General features: G+C 45.5%; 1 protein-coding gene across 2 annotated transcripts in view; it reads left to right on the forward strand.

The window, feature by feature from the left end:
* ACAD8 (acyl-CoA dehydrogenase family member 8) overlaps positions 1 to 18,308 on the forward strand; it is a 597,193-nt gene that overhangs the window by 331,120 nt on the left and 247,765 nt on the right. For both annotated transcript variants that reach the window (XM_032964393.2, XM_076071224.1), the window contains one exon: positions 9,109 to 9,218. In XM_032964393.2, coding sequence (XP_032820284.1) covers positions 9,109 to 9,218 — 110 coding nt within the window. The remainder of the gene's footprint in view (positions 1 to 9,108; positions 9,219 to 18,308) is intronic.

Consider the following 18,308-nt stretch of genomic DNA (forward strand, 5'->3'; position numbering starts at 1 on the left):
AATTTCCACAGCTGGGGCGCCTGTGGTGATTCGCACAACCTTAGTGCTAAGTTGAGGATGGGCACCACTTTCCCACTTGATTTCTCAATCCTTGTAAAATTGACTCAACGTGGTATGTGTGCTAGCCACGCTCAGCCATCTGGAATTAAAACCTTTGTTCTGGTTACACCGGCCACGCTTGTTTGTTCCACACACAGAATTGCCCGAGTGCATGCACATCTGCCTCCAGTCTGCCAACTTGCCAGCCAGCCAGCACATTAGCCAGCGAGAGCGCTCATACACCTGCAAGCTAATGTCTAGACATTCACACACCGCCCCCGTGAGAGCTCGCAAGCAGATGTGAGTTGGCCTTAGCCCATGGCCGTCGGCTCTGCAGAAATTGTGGGTTGTCACTTGCCAGCTGCCGTGGCCGCTGTTACCGCTGCAATGGTGAGAGCCCGAGATAGGGAAACACTTAAAGGGTGCGCTCTGAATCCCATGCCAGTGTGCGTATTCATGTTATGTATCCTTTACCACTCGCAGTTGTTGGCATGGCACGCGATCCTGGCCACCCGTGCCGTATACAATATCAGTGGCAAGCGCTGTGGGAATCTGCCAAGGGATTTCTGCAGCCAACTTGGCCTCAGAATGGATACCTGGCACAACGTTTGCGTGAATATCAGCAAAGAGTAGATAAAGGTGGCCGGCCGGGCGGTCATGGAGCTCTGTACAATGCTAGCCTTAGGAGGTGCTGGCTACCCTCCTATAATGGAATTAGCTGCGATGGTATTTAAAGGAAAATGGGTATATTTTATCATTGTGTAATACCATAATCAGAATCCGTATTTATACTGGAGGAATCTGATGAGCTATAGAGCTATAGTGAACGCATATTTTCTAAATGTGGAGGGAAAAACCGGAGGACCCAGAGAATAATGCAGTCAGTGGTGAAAATTCATCATTCTGTGGCAGGGGCCTAGAATTTCCATGTTACAAATGCTTTTGATGTCCCGTCTGGTGTCACGGTGGCTGAGTTGCCGTTCGACTGGGACTTGAGGATTTTGAACTCACAACCTTCCAACATGCTGTCCTGCGTGAGTGCGAGAACGCACGAATGCCCCTAGAAATCTTAAACTCCACAGTCGATTATAAACACATTCAGTTTAACTCATTTACATCATTCTTCCTCCTGCTGTCAGCATCGGCCACCTGCTCACTCTGCTCGGTAGGAGTAGTTGTAATACAAAACACAAAAGCTGGAGTTGGCAACTAGGTCACAACCAATTTGCATCAGTGGTGGTAATGATGGTGATTGATGAGAGTAATATTAAATGGGTTTGGGGCATCGGACCCCAGAACACTTGACATGGTTCCTAAGCGAGTTAGGCGTGAATCTCAAGGAAGGAAGGCTGAGCTGCAGAATGGCAGGTGCCCCCATGGCTCTCAGTGGGTTCCCTGTTGTGGCACCGCTTGTATATAATCACAGCAATCACTCCGAATAAAAACCACCGTGTTCCGGCTTCTTAATGTGATGTCGTTACTGTTTGGTCATTCCATGCAGCTCCGCTGCACACGTGCGTGTGTTCATTTCCTTCACTGCTCTGTAAGGTGTCTTAAGAGTGGGACATTTGATTTTCGCCACAGTATATTTGTGTCTGAATGTGTCTGCGTGTGATGTTTACGTGATGCATCTGTCCATTCATGTACATCATTGGTCACGGGTGGTGTCTGAACCTACCACAGGCCTCCCCTAGGTCCGCTTAGCCTTAAATGAGTACCTGAGGTGGTGTGTGAATGTTGGTAATGAGGAGGCACATTTGGGCAACCATGATGCTGGCCACAGCACCCCCTCATGTGCCATGCAAGTATGAATAGTTGCTCACCAACAGCGCTCTCACTGCAGCAGTCTACAAGGCTATATGGGTGATCGTCATGTGTGTGTGTGTGGCACGAATGTATCGCGGTTACCACGAGAGCTGGGTGATTCCTCCAGGAATCGTACTTAATTGCGACACCAGACCTGGGAGTGGAGTTTGCAACAGCTGCAGCGGCTGGGGGAAGGAAATGAGCGATGGCAAAGTATAGATTGGTGGGGTCTACAGTTTTGTCATGACGACCTGTTCACCTCAATGCTTAGAAAAGGGATTTTGCAATGTGCACCTGCTGTATATAATGTTATTCCAATGACGTTACTCTGCAACACATTGCTCTCCAACACGGGTTTTAAGTGCCCTGCCTTGTTTCGCAGAGCCACAGTGTCCCATTATTGGTGTTTTCATATTGCTGTGGCTTCATCATGAGCGCCTGTGAGCTCGTGAGCGCTGAGCAATGTGAGCTCTGCAGCATGGTGGGATTAATCAGAAGCACGCGGAAAGCAGTTTAAAGTTTTGTTTTTGGTTTGTTTGAACGGAGCGTGAAAGCCAATCCACGAAGGGAGCTTTCACGAGATGTGCGGGTGAAACACGCACGCGCACCTGCACACGCACGCGCACCTGCACACGCACGCGCACACGCACCTGCACATGCACGCGCACCTGCACACGCACCTGCACACGCACGCGCACACGCACGCACGTTGCTGTGTCTGGATACCCGTGTGCTCACGCGCATTTGTGCGCCTCATGCTGGGATGCTTGATTAGGGGTGCGAGGAGGAGCGTGGAGAGCCGCATGCTCGGAGTTAGGTTGAGATGACAAGAAAAGAGGAGTCGGGCTAGAAGGGTGCTTGAATGACAATCGGTTTGGGTGGGGGGAAAAAGTCTTGAGAGGGAGATGGAACGATGAACATCGGCTCGTGCGCAGTCGCTGAGTGAATTATCACATCGCGGGATCGTGAGACATGGAGACGGGTTGCAGAGGCCTTCATCCAGCAGCGGATTGATTATGGCTGAAGATTTTTTTTTCACGTATCTTGTCATTTTTTTTTTCCCACAAGACCCGGTACGAATATCGTCATTGTTATTGATGAGCTGTGTGATCAGTTGTGCGGGGAATACTGTCGGGGTCTTCTGATTATTGTGAAATGTGTTCATTGTCCTCGGATAGAGGGACGGACGGATAAACAGACGTAATATTTCTCAGGCGTAGCAAAAAAAACAGACTGCCATCTCCTTCAACAGCAACTGGTGAAGAGGCACTTGAAATGCAGCTCAGGTGCTCCTGTGCATCCAACTTAGAATGTTGGATTTCCCTTTTGCCGGTGTTACTTGCTCTTCCCTGGAGAGCAGTCGTTAAGCTATTATACACGACCACAGGTGCAATACTTGGGACAAATTGTTCAGCTTAAGTGTTGTTGACACATGGCAGTTATAGCTGTGTAAAGTTTGTACGAATGGGGGGGGGGGGGGGGGGAGTAATACAATTATTAGGTTTGAGCTTTGAACTGCCTCTTACAATATCCAAATATTCAGTTCTCCCTTGTTGTTCATGCGATGTTGTGCTGTTCCCGACATTCATTGAGTTGTTTAGTCATTTGTAGAACGTCATTTCACGTAAGCTGTATTGTATTTGCATTGTTTATTTGCACACAAAAAAAGAGCGAACGACAAAGTGCAAATAAAAAAACAAGGCAAAAAAAAGGTGACCAGGTGAGGTTGGAAAACCCAAGAGGGCTTTTATGAAAACCACACCAAAAAAAGAACAATGTGTATACAAAACCCTTCACACACACTTAAGTTGATTCATATTATATGACGGCACATGCCCGGCTTGACCTGTACACTCATGCAGAGCTCCTTTGCATGCAGTTGGCAATGGTGCATCAGACCCTGCCCGTCGACTTATTTTATTTTTATTGTTTATTTTTTATTATTTTATTATTTCCCTTCTACGTCACTTTACCGAAAGAACCAAGAAGATTATTATTAATAAATATAGTTATTATTTTGAAATCCCAGAAATTGTATTCATTGCAATTGCAACTAATATATAGTACACGGACACTCAGTAAGTGAACGATGTGAATTCCAATGATGATCTGGAGGAGATAACCTGAAATTTGCACAAATATAGTCGATATTATTCTTATAACTAAAAGAGTCCCAAAACTACTACTTTCTTCAACTTTGGGTTCCATAAAATTCGGGGCATCATGAACCGCTTTAATTTTAAACTTTGGTCGATAAATATTTGCATCTGGAGGTCTTGAAAGGGGCTGAATCGAGAGATTATGATTCACAATTGGTTTATTTAAAGAAATGAGTTTGAAATCTAGATTTAAAAGTCCATAGCTCCAGTGGCTTCCGAATATAGAAGGAAGAGTGTTCCAGACGGCCGCAGAAACGCATACGAAAGCGCGCGATGCGGTGACCGTCTTTGTTCAATGGCCAGCCAGAATCTGCTGCGAGGATGACCGGAGTCCCCATGATGGTTTATGTTCCTTGACGAGATTAGCGAGGTATCGTGGTTCATTTGTCGAACTTTGTGTGTAATGAGTGCGACCTTTTAATGTATTAGTTCAGCGACTGGAATCCAATGCATCTCAACGAGCACTGGACAGACATGGACGGATCTTGCACTACCTGTCACAGCACGTGCCAAAGAATGTTGTACATGCTGCAACTTGGTTATGTTGTTGGCAGACCTCCCATAGAGCAGTGAGTTGCAATAACTGAGTCTTGTCGATACTATTGTCCTGGTCCTGACATATCTTTGGTCACAATTGTGTCGTGAAACCCTCCTCCACCCGACACAGCCAATTAATAAAAGTGTAACGCGAATACAACGTGGTCAAATGTACGACTACTTCAGCAGCAGCAGCATCTGTGTTTTGTTGTTGTCGTTGGAGAGAAATCTCACAACGATTACATGGGTGCCTGCGACGTTTTGCTGGAGATGACCCCCAGCATTCTCAGGTTGTTAACGGGGCCCAGATCTCGAGTGAAAAGCACTACCTGATCCGAGTCGGTGTGATATCACATTCAAATGTAAAGGCCACTGAACTTTTTTTCATAAGCAACCTGGCCACAATTGATAGTTCAATGAAGTGGCTTATGTGGAAATTTATTGCAGCCAAATACTCTAAACCCATGTTTATAAATGTGGAGGGAAAAACCGGAGGAGCCAGAGGGAAACCCACACGACCACGGGGAGAACATGCACACTCCAAATACACAGGCGTCAGGATCAGGATCGAACCCACAACCTCCGTCATACCAAGCAAGGCAGTTAACATCTTGCAAGAGCGTGGATAATATATGTAGCGTCCCAATGCATGTGTGTTTTGACTCTATAAATAAAAGGGGCCCTTAAGGCTTATGATAAATTGACAATTGCTCCCAGATGGTTTAACCATACACACATTATTGTTTGTTTTTGCAACATGTCTGGCCAATTTATATTCCTCTTTTCTCCAAACCCATCACTAGTAGGGGGATATGCTATTAGGTTTAGTCATTAATTGCATGGATTATAAAAGTTACAGTTAAAAAGTCCGCAGACAACAGCTAGTCCATTGTAATTCTTCTGACATGTACCCAGCGAAGCCTCATTGTGGCTTAACCTGCATTACCAATTCTTCATGGCTTTTTTCCATATGGGAGGAAAGCAAGCGTGCCAGGTAAACACCGATGTACACAGGAGGTAATAAACCTTCTTGCTGTACTGCCTCTAAGAGGTATCTCGTTCACATTATGCTCTTGATCCCCCTGCCATGATGGACATCCAAGACGCTGGCTCACAGACACGCACGGTCACACTTGGGGGTGGCCCTCCAGCGGGCCTTAACACAATTCCGCACTGCAGGCTTTAATCCTGCGGTCAATCAGGCATGACCAAGCTGACACGTATTCCCGGGTTCATCTCATTAAAACTGCTCAGCATTGGAAAAGTGTAAAAAGTGTCAAGTGTCATCTTCCAATGCACTATGCATCCAACTTCAGTACTTGTGCGTCTTTCCGGATAAGATATTGGCTTTGCATGCTTCTAAAAAAAATTCACTGCGAACATCACTTTACGTTAAATAATGTATACATTTGCCACGGCGTAGGCTTGTTTCCCACGGAGAAATGTGCTTGCATTTGTGCACGTGCGTATTTGACAGCTTCCCATTTGAGGAGCAGTTCAAGTTTCGACACAGCCATTGATGCGTTGCACAGGGATTTTGCAAATGCCGCTCTGTTAAAATAATGAGACCCCAGCCCAGGGCTCCGACAGCAGCCGCTGCTGATGTCCTTCATGGCATCGGTTTTCTGCTTCTAGTCCAAATTTAAGCCACCAATGATGCAATGACATACAAGTATGTATTTATATTGAACTTCTTGCGTGTCGCACGTAGCCAACCTTGCCAATCGGAGGTGCTAATCGGAGGTACTCATCGGACATTATTTCAAAACACGGTCGGTCATTAACAAAAAATAGTAATTTAACAAATACCAATAATGCGCTAAGAAACATGAAGAGAAGCAGGCTTGGGAGTTGCGTTGAGTGACAGAAAGAGGAACACGGGGATTACAGAACATACTCAGATTATTGCCACGATTCAAATTGTTCAAAAGAGAAATTGGGCTTGGGCAGGGTACGTTGCTAGATGGGGTGATGGTCAAGACGAATGATGGGAAGGCTGCCAAAGTGTGGACTTGCAATTCTGTTCAGGAGTGAACAAATTAGGACAGTTTTGCCAAGACGTCATGAGGCAATGGTGGTTTTCCTTTGAAATGCACTGGTCTGTGCCATCGCAATGTGGGCGAACATCTCGGAGGACCAAGCTCTACGCCGTCTGATCACAAGTTCTAATCCCACAACATGAATGCTAACAATCAATTAATCAGGCCATGTCAAGCCTCAAAGTCTCCCAGTGTTTGCTTGTGCGTGTTGGGTTGTGAAATGCGCGTTCCGCGAGAGGTCTGTGTCTGTTGTGTGCGAGCGCTGCAATGCCTCACTTGCCATAAATGATAGTGCCTGTTGGGAGGCTGCTGGCTTCCACTCGAGGCAATGAGGAAGCTCAATGAAACGCAAATGCCAAAGCACAGGAAGAACGAGCAGTACATACACACACAGGCGCAGAGCAATGTCACACCGAGCACAATACCGAACGCACACGTTACACCGCTGGCGCCGTGCGGCACCTTTGTTGCGTTGCATTCCCAGGCGAACTCTGCTACTTGGCTCGCCAAAAGTTATTGGTGTTCCCGCCTGGCAGTGTAAATTAAAACAAAAACAACAACAAAAATGTATACGAACTGTTACTTAAAACTTTCGTGACTGCAGGATTTCATATTCTTGGTTCTTTCGGTAAACGTGACCTTACCGAAAGAACCAAGAATATGTATACACACTATTTAATTTGCCCAGGAAAGCCTCGTGGAGCCTTAACCACTCTTGTTTAGAAGGGTTCAGATATTTGGCTGGTCACTTTCTTATTTTGAGTCTTACTTGCTAGTGGTTATTCTTCTATCATATTGCGAGGTGAAATTTGCAAGGCGATATTTGTATATCGAGGTTGCTGAGCCATTTAATAGCCTCTGTCGTGGCTTGGTGGACTCATTGCTGCCCTTATGAGTACAAAACCATATGAAAACCTCACCATCCTTGCCTTTAATACTGGATTATAGCCTAAACACGTTTCGTGGCATAATCATGAGGTAATGGCCCTTCCTGAGAGCAGAGGAGGTTTGACTGGCATATAGTCAACGATTAGCAATTTGCGATATGGAGCCTTTTAAACACAGGGGCATTTGGAAGTACTTGAAATATTCAGTTTTCCATATTGGGTATTTAACCAATCTCTAGGAAGTAAAAAAAAGTATATACACTTATTGATTTCAAGAACAAATGATAATTGATAAACGGTGATGTGATTTTATAGCTCTCCAGTGTGCTTTTTGGGTCATGCTGCGTGACGTTCGGCACGATGTCCGACGTTTCATTCCACATGCGGTCGCTTCTTCAGCAGCACCACGTGGGGCGTGCTTGTGAAGAAGTGGAGACTTTTCACCCACCAGTGGATTGACAAAGGGCTGAACATGATACAAGAGGGATTATTGCACGAGTCAACTTTCAACTTGGCTTTCGATTCACAACATCACACTACCACTAGGCCATCATTTGGATGTGATTGGTGAAAAATGTAAAAACTGAAAATTAAAAGTGCGTGCAGCTTAAATTATGAATGTGGTTATTGATTTTAAAAATGTGACCTTTTGGCAGCTTAAGTAGTTACCCATGTCTTCTTGGCTTATACCAAACATGCGAATGTTTGGACTTTTATGCCGAGCAATTCTGCAGGCCTGGTAAAGGTGGGGTCTGGAAATATCCCCGTCGCTGTCCTCACTCTAAATGATTAATGCAGAATGCATTTGTATTAAATTTGAATGTGGTGATGCTCCTGCTCTTTATATAATGCAAACAGGCCATACAAAATGTATAGTTGGAATATCCCTTTTTGCTTTGGGTGGATAATTTAAAATGCATGCAGCTTGCTTATGTGATGCAACCACCAGTGTGGAGTGTGCAACACTGTTTCCCCGCACCGCCGATGAGCATGGTTGGCTACGCGCGGTGTGAAAGAAGTTCAACACGCATGAATACAGCCTTGTCTGCCTTCGAAGGAGCTCACTCGCAGTACTTTGCTCCATCACTATACAGTATCACCGAACATTGAGTACATGCGCATGCATGTGTGTGTGCACATGTGTGTGTGCGCAAGTGCTTGTGTGTGCATATACGTTTGTGTTCCTACACCGTGCCCCCGTGCGTGGTTGCATGTGTGCAGTTTCTCGATGTCTGCATGTGTGTCCTTCTGTGTGCGCGTTCGTTCATGCGTGCAATGTGTCCGCCGCAGTTGCGTGCCCGTATTTGTGCACACGTACGTACGTGTGTGCGTGCATCTATTGTGCTCGTGAGTATAATTAAATGTATGTCTTGCGTGTGCATTCCTGTCCTAATCACTCGAAAGTTGAGATCAATTCAAGTGCTGGGGGCTTAGGGCTACTTTGGCTGGCATATTATTCATTAAATCCGGTTGTGTTTCTTTTGCCTCGTAAATTAAATAAGCTCCCGGCTCTCAAAAGAATAAGCTGTCAAATTGGTATCGACTTGTCCGCACAGATAGGGTTGTTGTTGTTGTTGTTGTCGTCGTCGTCCTTGATTGAAAGATGATTGCGGCATGTCCGTCTGTCTTTTCCGCTCACAGCATGTGCAACTGGATGATTGATGTCTTCGGCACGGTGGAGCAGAGAGACAAGTACTGCCCGGGACTGTGCAGCATGCACAGCCTGGCGGCGTACTGCCTCACCGAGCCAGGTGAGCCACTCCACGTGCAGCAAACACGCAGGCGGACGTCACCCACCACGGCCCAGCAGAGCTGCCGCACCGTCTAGACGAGGCGTTCACGCGACGTGGCCAGGAGTGCCGCGCCAATCAATCGATTTGGCAACAAGTGAATCCGCGAGGACGCTGGTGGCGGGGGGTTGGTAAGGGAACGGAGGGGAAACTCCGAAACGATGATGCTCCCCCCCCCCCCCCCCCCCCCAACAAAAAAATATATAAAAACGGCTGACCCTGTCACAAGTCACTGGTTTATTGAGATTTAAGTTCAACCTTTGATTCAAGACTACAGCGAATGGTTTAACGATACGGTTAACGTAGCGGCATCTAAAGGCCGAAGGAATAATTTAAACCCATTACATGCAATAAAACGTATCTTGCACAAGCTAATCTGTGCATGTACAATATTAGGAGCTTCAAAATGTACACGAATCGGTTCTATTCTATTCCTGCACACGATGAGAATATGTTCCCTTGGTAAGTGCCAGTGTTGAGGTCTGCCAGCCACGAGCGGGCTTCAGGAGAGAGTTAATGCAGATTTACTCTTCCTCCATTGAATAAGCACAGACTCCAGTGCTTTACGATATGTTAGCCAGCTATATCTCTATCGGCTCACTGAATTTCTTTCTTTTCTGAAGAATTGGCTGAGTTTTTTGTGGTTTGTTCTAGTATGCAGGCACTCCTTGACATACGGGATGATAGATGCGTTCCTGGAAAAGCGCGCGTATCTCAAAATCGCGAAGGTCAAAATCAACTTTCCCATAAAAAATAATGGTAAAAGAGGGGGTTTGGGGATTTCACTCACACTCGCAGACATACTCACCTATATTACCCGAGCCTATATCAATACATGTACACACAATATAATACTTTAAATACAAACTTAAATCACGTAAAATCTAATATAGTTCTTATAAAATAAAAATGAAGAAATACAGAATCACTTACTTGTAATTACGCCGGAGTTGCATTGTGGAGACAAAGCGAAGAGCGGTGTACACGTGGCGAGATGCTGCCCAGTGTAGCACACTTAGTGATCGTACCGCACTAGCTGCTGGCAACGCCATTGGCTCGCGGTGCCAGGCTAGATGTGGCGAATGTCGCGTTGCGGATGAGGTTCTAAAAGGTCTACATACAAATCGCGCGTTATTCCAAAATGGCGTACCACAAAAGCACGGAAACCGAGGATTGCCTGTACTACAACTACCAACAGAGTCTTACTTTTAGTTCAGCAGAGTGTCAGGTTCTTTCACCCTCCCTCCCACCACCGAACCGGAGGACGTTTGCCATTGGGAAACAGGAGTGTGGTTTGCAAACATGAGAATCATATGACCCCAGTCACTGGGAAATCCACGTCACTGCTTCAATCACCAGCGTCATGCACCTCGACACCTCTTGTCAACATCATCATAGCAATTCCTTCTTGAATGCTCCGGTTTGACTCAATAGTAACACCACTGCTTAAAACATATTTGTTGTATGTACCTTGAACATCTATCACACCGTATGTCGCCAAGTATTTGGTGCTCTGAATCTGTATGTAGTTTACATATTTAGTGGGTTCTAAATAGGCGCACACCGAGTCTTGGAGGCAACACGTTTATTTACTAACACAACCCAAACCGGTTAACATAACAGATCACTGCGCAAAGCTCCGAGGTTAACTATGTACATGACGGGTTAATTACATAGGGTGGTGGCCACCGCTCCTAACCACCTAACCACTTGAACGGGATCACGATATAGTTGGACCAGGACAACTAACACGCTGCCTGGCCCTCGTGCGCGAAGAGCGAGGATCGAAGAAGGCGGCTTCATTCCCGGGCTGAACATCCCAGCTCCCTCTCGGGACTGGGCTTCTATCCGCTGCGGCGTGGCCGGGCCCCGCCCCTGGCCACGCCCCCTTCTAGATCCTTCGTGGAGGCTCTCAGTCCATACCACTTGGCCCCCTCTCACCCCCTTCTTGGGGTCCCCGTGCCCCCTCGTCTGGTCACGTGCTCTCGCGGGTTCACGCAGGCAGTCATGTCCTGACCCGACCTCTGTGACACCTGGACCCTACCCTCTAGTGAGCCTCTTAATGCAGTACACACACTGATGCCATAGAACGGCACCCCGCGTACAGTACCACTCTTCCCTCGGTACTGTCGCTACACTGTAGTGATACAGTTTATGTCGCTACTCATATATGGATGTCGTAATTAGTGTGCTGCGCTTCGAACCCGGCTATCCTAGTTAGATTCCTGCTTACATCCAACTCCAGTGACGATTATCTGAACTGGTCCTGGGCCTGCCCTAGGTCGACTCCGCATCAAATTAGTACCTGGTGCGGGGTGTAAAAATCAGCACTGGGGAGACAAAAGCTGCCGAGCGTGGTGCTAGCCACCCAGCACTTGCCCCAACAGTCTCTAAAGGGCTATATGGGGGATCTTTGTGTGTTGGTGTACGTACCAGTGAGTCGACCTTTGATGGTTTAGTTCTGGCTAACAAATTAATTCCTGGGGGTTGTGAGGACGTTGTGCTGCCTGCCTTGTGACACACTTGACTCAAATAGGAGACTTTGAGATGATGCCACTTCCCAAGTCCAACATTTAAAATAAATTAACCTCAACTAATTCCACCACCCACTTCCCCCCCAATAAATCCATAATAGCCTCTTACTTGGCCAGAAAAGGGACATGAAATTAGATGTTTACTCCATCACCCGATGCAACACCAGTTTCGTTTGAAACGTTTTCAGTGGGGTTCAGTGAGGCTTTGTTGTTGTTGTTATTGCCCTTTCTTTCTTGGCGGCAATGGAGTGTTTAATGAAAGTGGCAGCATGCACAGCAGGAATGCACTTTATTTACAGTGGTGCGCTGAGACGATTGGTTACTGCGCGGTGCGGGGTATCGTGTTTGCCCGCTACCTTTTGGGCCGAGGTACGTCGGTCTTGGTTCCTCTGATATAATATTGCAACGTCCATTTGTGATAAGCAGACGAATTCATTTTAAGTCTTTTTAAAGCGCGCCCGGCTGGGCAAGCCCATGTGGTTAGAATATTGGAATCGCGGGCGAGAAATGCTTTGGTTGAACCCTCGTCGTGGTTCAACTCGGTTCCACCATCCATTCACAGCCGATACAAAAGTTTAATTTTGTGGAGTCACCAGTGGCGTTCTTGCGGAAGGACTGGTCTTTATTACGTAAATATGGAATTTCAAGCCGTGCTTGCAGCCTCTAACTACTCACCACTCCATTGCGCACGGAGACACCTTGACCATAAAAAAAAGAAACATGCCTTTTCAAGGATCTTTGTACGGGTCACTTTTCCACTAGCTGATAGGATACGACTGGCTGTGTGTAAGCAATACCAAAACCTTCAAGAGCTAGTGAAGTGGCAAAGAGGTCTAAAGAAATGGACTCGGTCAACACTACGAAGATCCTTTGTTTTTATCTCAGCTTCCCATGCAATATCAATGCAAGGTCATATTGGATGTTCGCAAAAATAGCATCTGCTTATTCAGCAGATTTAATGGAATCGAAAAATTCATTTTTTTTTATTTTTGCGCATGTATAAGTCAAGCTCTAATTTTTGGCAAATGCTCATAAGCTCAGTGACCCATTTGTTTGTACAAAGTGTACAGGCATTACTTTCTCAGATAGACGCGCAATGCATTTTGAGAATGCTGTTTCACGTAGCAATAGCAAGGTGATGTAAATGTATCGACTCAACACGTCAGTTTTCTCAGCCAATATTGGGCTTCATTATTAATGTTCAGATTTGGTCAGTGTAATGATCTGACCAAATTTTTGACGGAAGACCCTTTACCACGTGACGCAGCAAACAAATTAAATTGTCAAGTGCAAAAGTGTTTAACTCGCCAATCATGAGTGTCCAGCTCACTCACCGGTGCGATGAAAAATAATTCTCACAAACAAATATTGCATTTAGATGCGTGACTTTTTTGCTTGACGCTGCATCAAGCATCTTAAAGAAAATCTAGGAAGTCACAACACAAGCGATCGTCATCAGGAGGAAAGAGGGGGAAAGCTGCTGATTGCCGACTGTTTTATAGGGGGTGTAGTCCTAGGGTCATGAACGAAGTGGGCGGGGCTAGTGATGTTAATGTGCGCGGGTGGCTATGATAATGTAGAGATTAGCATGTTAATGTGAGAGATTAGCATGAAAATGGGAAATCGCAGAGGTCGGCGTCCAGACGTGGCCGCGTTGGCACGAGATTTGCACCTATCTACGTGACTTTACCGAAAGACCCAAAGAATATGAATTCCTGCTGTCACGAAAGCTTTAAGTCAACAATTTACACCAGTATCAGTTTATATGAAGTAAAACGCCCCACTTATGGTTGACTGTGTCTCCGTAGAGCAGGTGAGGGGCTGGATAGTGACATTTTCGTAGGAAAATTCTAAATACATTGACTCGTAAAAATTACTTTCTTAACATGGGGTGTGGAGTCCCCGCGCATGGTGGGGCTTGATCTTGAGATTGCTTGGGGAGTGTTTAGTGTGTGCATGCACAGATATGAACCACCACAGATCCTTTTCAGTGACTGGATACAAAATGTAAGCATGCAGTGAAATAGTGGCCCGTGTTGCATTGTTAGAATTGCTTTCTGCTCTTCCACCGAGTACAGCGAGGTCATATCACGTGAATGATGACGCTAATTCATTCTCCAGCCAGGAGGCACTCGGGCGGTAGGCTCCACTTGCACTTGGAAGCCTATGAGTTCAAGTTCTGGGTGTGGTCAACCCCAGGCTGTCATCTCTCCAATGGTTTTAAAATAAGTGTCGCTTTGCAGGAAGTCAACGGTAAAAAGACGATCCTCGCCATGGAAATGCATGGTGGGCGCTTGTATTAAAGAGGATACCTCATGTACGTATGTTTAATTTATTTCGCACCGTACGTAGCCAGCCGTGCTAATCGGAGGTGCGGGAGAAGGACAGCAAACTGAACACAAAATGCAGTTCTGAATGAAGTTCATAAATATTTGTATAGTAAATACACTGAGGTGGAGCACCCAGTTCCTACCTCACTGCACCGGATAGAGTGAAGCAGTCACAGGGATTGATGATCCAGCACTCACCACTTCACACCAGTTCACACCAGGTCACTCGCTCACCAGCGCACTGTCGCCTCCTTATCACTCTTCTATCGCCACTACCCTGGTTACCGTTCTCGTGAACTTCACTCGTTGATTCCTCCACCCACGTTAAGGACTCGGGGTCAACCAGAAAGTTATCCACCACACTGCAGGTCTCACGAGCACAACAAAGACCCCCCTATAGCCTTAACATATTGTTGGGGCAAATGCTGTTAGCAAGCACCTATGTGGGCCGGCACGGCACACGAGGGGGTGGGTGTCCAGCACCACGTCCGGCCGCCTTTGTCTCCCTAGTGGAGATATTTACACGTCGCACCAGGTACACCATTTACGGCTGAGTCGACCTAAGGGAAGCCCAGGTAATTGTCACTGGTGTCGGCCGTGAACGTGAATCGAACTCGGGTCGCCAGGTTCGTAGCGCAGTGCGATAACCGCGACACGACCGCTCCTTGCTCTCAAGAACCTGCTCACTCACCCACACTGCTTCTTCCCTTGCTCTGCTCCACTTCGGAATTCCCTCCCACCGTTGCTAACTGCACGTTGTGATACATAATATTGCATAATTCCATAAACGTTTTACATGCTTACCTATTACAGCTTTGAGAGTGCTGCTCGTTGCTGGCAACTTGATGTTCTGCGACTTTGGGCCAGTGTTTAGCAACCTGTAAAAAAATGGACATTAACATGTCATACAATGATACGCCCATTTACGCCCTCCTGTTTTAAGTACTTACGCTATAACGTACTCAAATTATTGCATACCTGTCAAGCCATACGGTTTCCCATATTCTTGTACAGGGAAATTGAGTTTTCAGGTCCATACGGCATACAAGAATTTCAATATGGGCAAAAATCCCCCTTCATTTTTATCTATTTGTGTTTCTCCCTTGTGATGGGACTTTGAGGATGAATGCTGAGATTTATAATGGTACTGGGTGACCAATAAGGTCTGAATTGGTCTGTAATAAGGTAGGGCACTGATAAGGGGTTGACAAGTACGTTATTGCGACCCAATCCCGTTTGACGTACTACTGTGATAGCTCGCCAGAACGTACTCGCGAATTTACGAACTTTTCCATTAAGACCCAACATTGTTTACGCTGCATAGCGACATTTATGCCCCAGATGGAGCCAAAGCATTCGCGGCTCTGACCACAGTCGTGTGCGCTCGATTCTAATCCCCCTCCCCCCACGTACCGTATTTATGGCGACTATTTTTTATACAAGTGTAAACTGTCTTTTCATACGATAAACAACGAATAAGAATAATACATTGAATATAATAGACAAAGGAATATATCGTAATATATCAATAACACTATGAAACACAATTTTTTGTTCCTGTGTAGTAAGTGTTATTTACTAATTGCTTATGCCTCAAAAGTACAGAAAATGGTTATTATTCCCCACAAACTTTGCTTTTGTGACCAGGACAATGATATTTTGAAATTTACCTATTTTCAATGAGAAAAAGGGCGAATTTGTGTATTTTTCTTCACATAGAAAAAAACAACATATGAATCAAAATTAACATGTATTTATACTAAAGTAATACAAAATTACTACAACAGATTTAGAAGTGAGTAGTTTTTCGAGATTTACGATGATACTGTAAATCACTTTCGCGAATAAGCCCCCAAATGTAGTCTCCCATCATGTTCTCGTTCTACTGTCCTTGGTAGCGGCGTTCAAAGTCCAGTATATCCTGGTGGAAACGCTCGCCTTGATCCTCCGAGGACGCTCCCATGTTCTCCTTGAATTTATCAAGCTGAGCATCAAGGATATGGACTTTGATGGACATTCTACAGCCCATTGTGCTGTAGTTTTTCACCAGTCTCAACCAGCTCCACATAGTTTTCGACCTTGTGATTGCCCAGGAAGCCATGAAACACTGCGACAATGCTGTTCCAAGCCGCTTTCTCCTTGCTAGTGAGCTTCTTGGGGGTCCGATGAAGACACCAGCTTTGACCTTTGCCTCAGACAGCTTAGGGAAGAAGTCTTGAAGGTACTTGAGGGCTGCCGACTCCTTATCTACAGCTCTGACAAATTGTTTCATAAGGCCCAATTTGATGTGCAGTAGTGGCATCAGCACCTTCCGGGGATCCACCAGTGGCTCCCACTTGACGTTGTTCCTCCCCACAGAGAACTCGGTCTGCTGTGGCCAGTCCCGCCTGTGGTAGTGCCCCTTGGTGTCCCTGCTGCCCCAAAGGCAAAGATAGCAGGGAAACTTGGTAAAACCGCTTTGGGAGACCCATCAGGAATGCCACCATTTTGAAGTATCCGATGACATCCCAGCCATACTCATCATACTTCAAGGCATCCAGCAAGGTCTTGATGCTGTTGTAATCCTCTTTGAGGTGCACCGAGTGAGCCAGGGGAAGAGACGGGTACTTGTTACTATTATGGAGCAGCATGGCTTTGAGGCTCCTGGATGAGCTGTCAATGAAGAGGCGCCACTCATTCTGGTTACAGGTGATTCCGATTGCTTCGGACAGACTTGTCACATTGTGGCAGAAGCAGAGCCCATCTTGGAAGGGTCCACCATGCAGAAGTAGCAGTAGCTTGAGTGCTCAGTGGGTTCCCGCCAAATTCTTGGGATAGCGAGCTTCATGGCTCTCTTTTCCCCTCTGTACCATCCTACAAAAAATACATTTATTTCACCCATGACTAATGTGTAAGAGATTATCACAACATTTTTCATACGTGGTATATTTTTTCAATGACATTGAAAATTGTAAAACATTTTAAAATAAAAATAAAACTTTTAAAATTGTATTTTTTTAAATAATTTCATAACGTAAAATTCTGAGCAGCAGTTGTACTTCTTACCTTCCAGAGTTGTTTTGCAATGCTCGCAGGTGAAATGAGGTGCCCAGGGTTTGTCTTGATCCCCGACAGGCATGCCGAAATATGCCTTGTAGGCTTCACACATCTTAGCAGATGCTTCCACAGAGTACTTTTTCACTCTTGTCTTGATAAATTGGCCGCAGACAGAGCAAAATGCATCTGCCAGATGCTTGCAGCCTCTTGATGCTATCTCAGAAAATGCAGATATGTATCCACTTAGGCAGCTGGAACTAAACTGAACTATTGGGCTTAAGGCCCCTGTATTTATACTAATATTTATTTTACTGGAAAGTTCTAGAATGTTCTAGAAGTTACTCCAAGTTTACTCAGCACTGAATCTATCTGGAATGTTCTGGAAAATGTGGTAAATTTCTAAATATCACTGTCCTGGTTACAAAAGCAAAGTTTGTGGGGAATAATAGCCATTTTCTGTACTTTTGAGGCATAAGAAATTAGGAAATAACACTTACGACCCAGGAACAATACATGAATAAAAATGTCTTACACTGTAATATATCACTTAATTTCCACACCGATGGCTGTACAGTATAGATGCGCAATGAGTTGACTGAGAACCCGCTGCTGACGTTCTGTACCACGTTACGATCCACCATTATATCCATTGTAGTAGTACTTCTGGTAGTAGTACCTACTGCTACTAGTAGTAGTACATACTAGTAGTAGATTTTGTACTACGTTATGATCCACCATCATATATATTGTAGTGGTGCTACTGGTAGTAGTACCTACTGCTACTAGTAGTAGTACGTACTAGTAGTAGATTATGTACCACGTTACAATCCACCATCTCTAGTAGTAGTGCCTACAACTATTACTTGCAGCATTCTATTTCATTACTTTCGATAAACATTCTGGTTTTCAAGAACGCATCCTGCTTGTATTTACCCCTTCTGCTTCTTATGTTCCGATATTCCCCGAGGTCTCCCTTGAAACGAGGATATACATGCCTCAGTGTCCTCTTACCTGGCTTAATAATGACCACCAACCCACAGGGGAGATGCATCGTCAAAGGGGTTATGTATTTTTATTCCGAGTCACTGCATTGCCAACAGTACCATAATTTATCAGAGTAAAACCATAATTTGGAGATATTGTTGTGCAGT

The sequence above is a fragment of the Petromyzon marinus genome, chromosome 32 (assembly GCF_048934315.1).
Source record: "Petromyzon marinus isolate PM22_M1 ecotype Great Lakes invasive population chromosome 32, UKy_Petmar_22M1.pri1.0, whole genome shotgun sequence".
NCBI classification, from domain to species: Eukaryota; Metazoa; Chordata; class Hyperoartia; order Petromyzontiformes; family Petromyzontidae; genus Petromyzon; species Petromyzon marinus.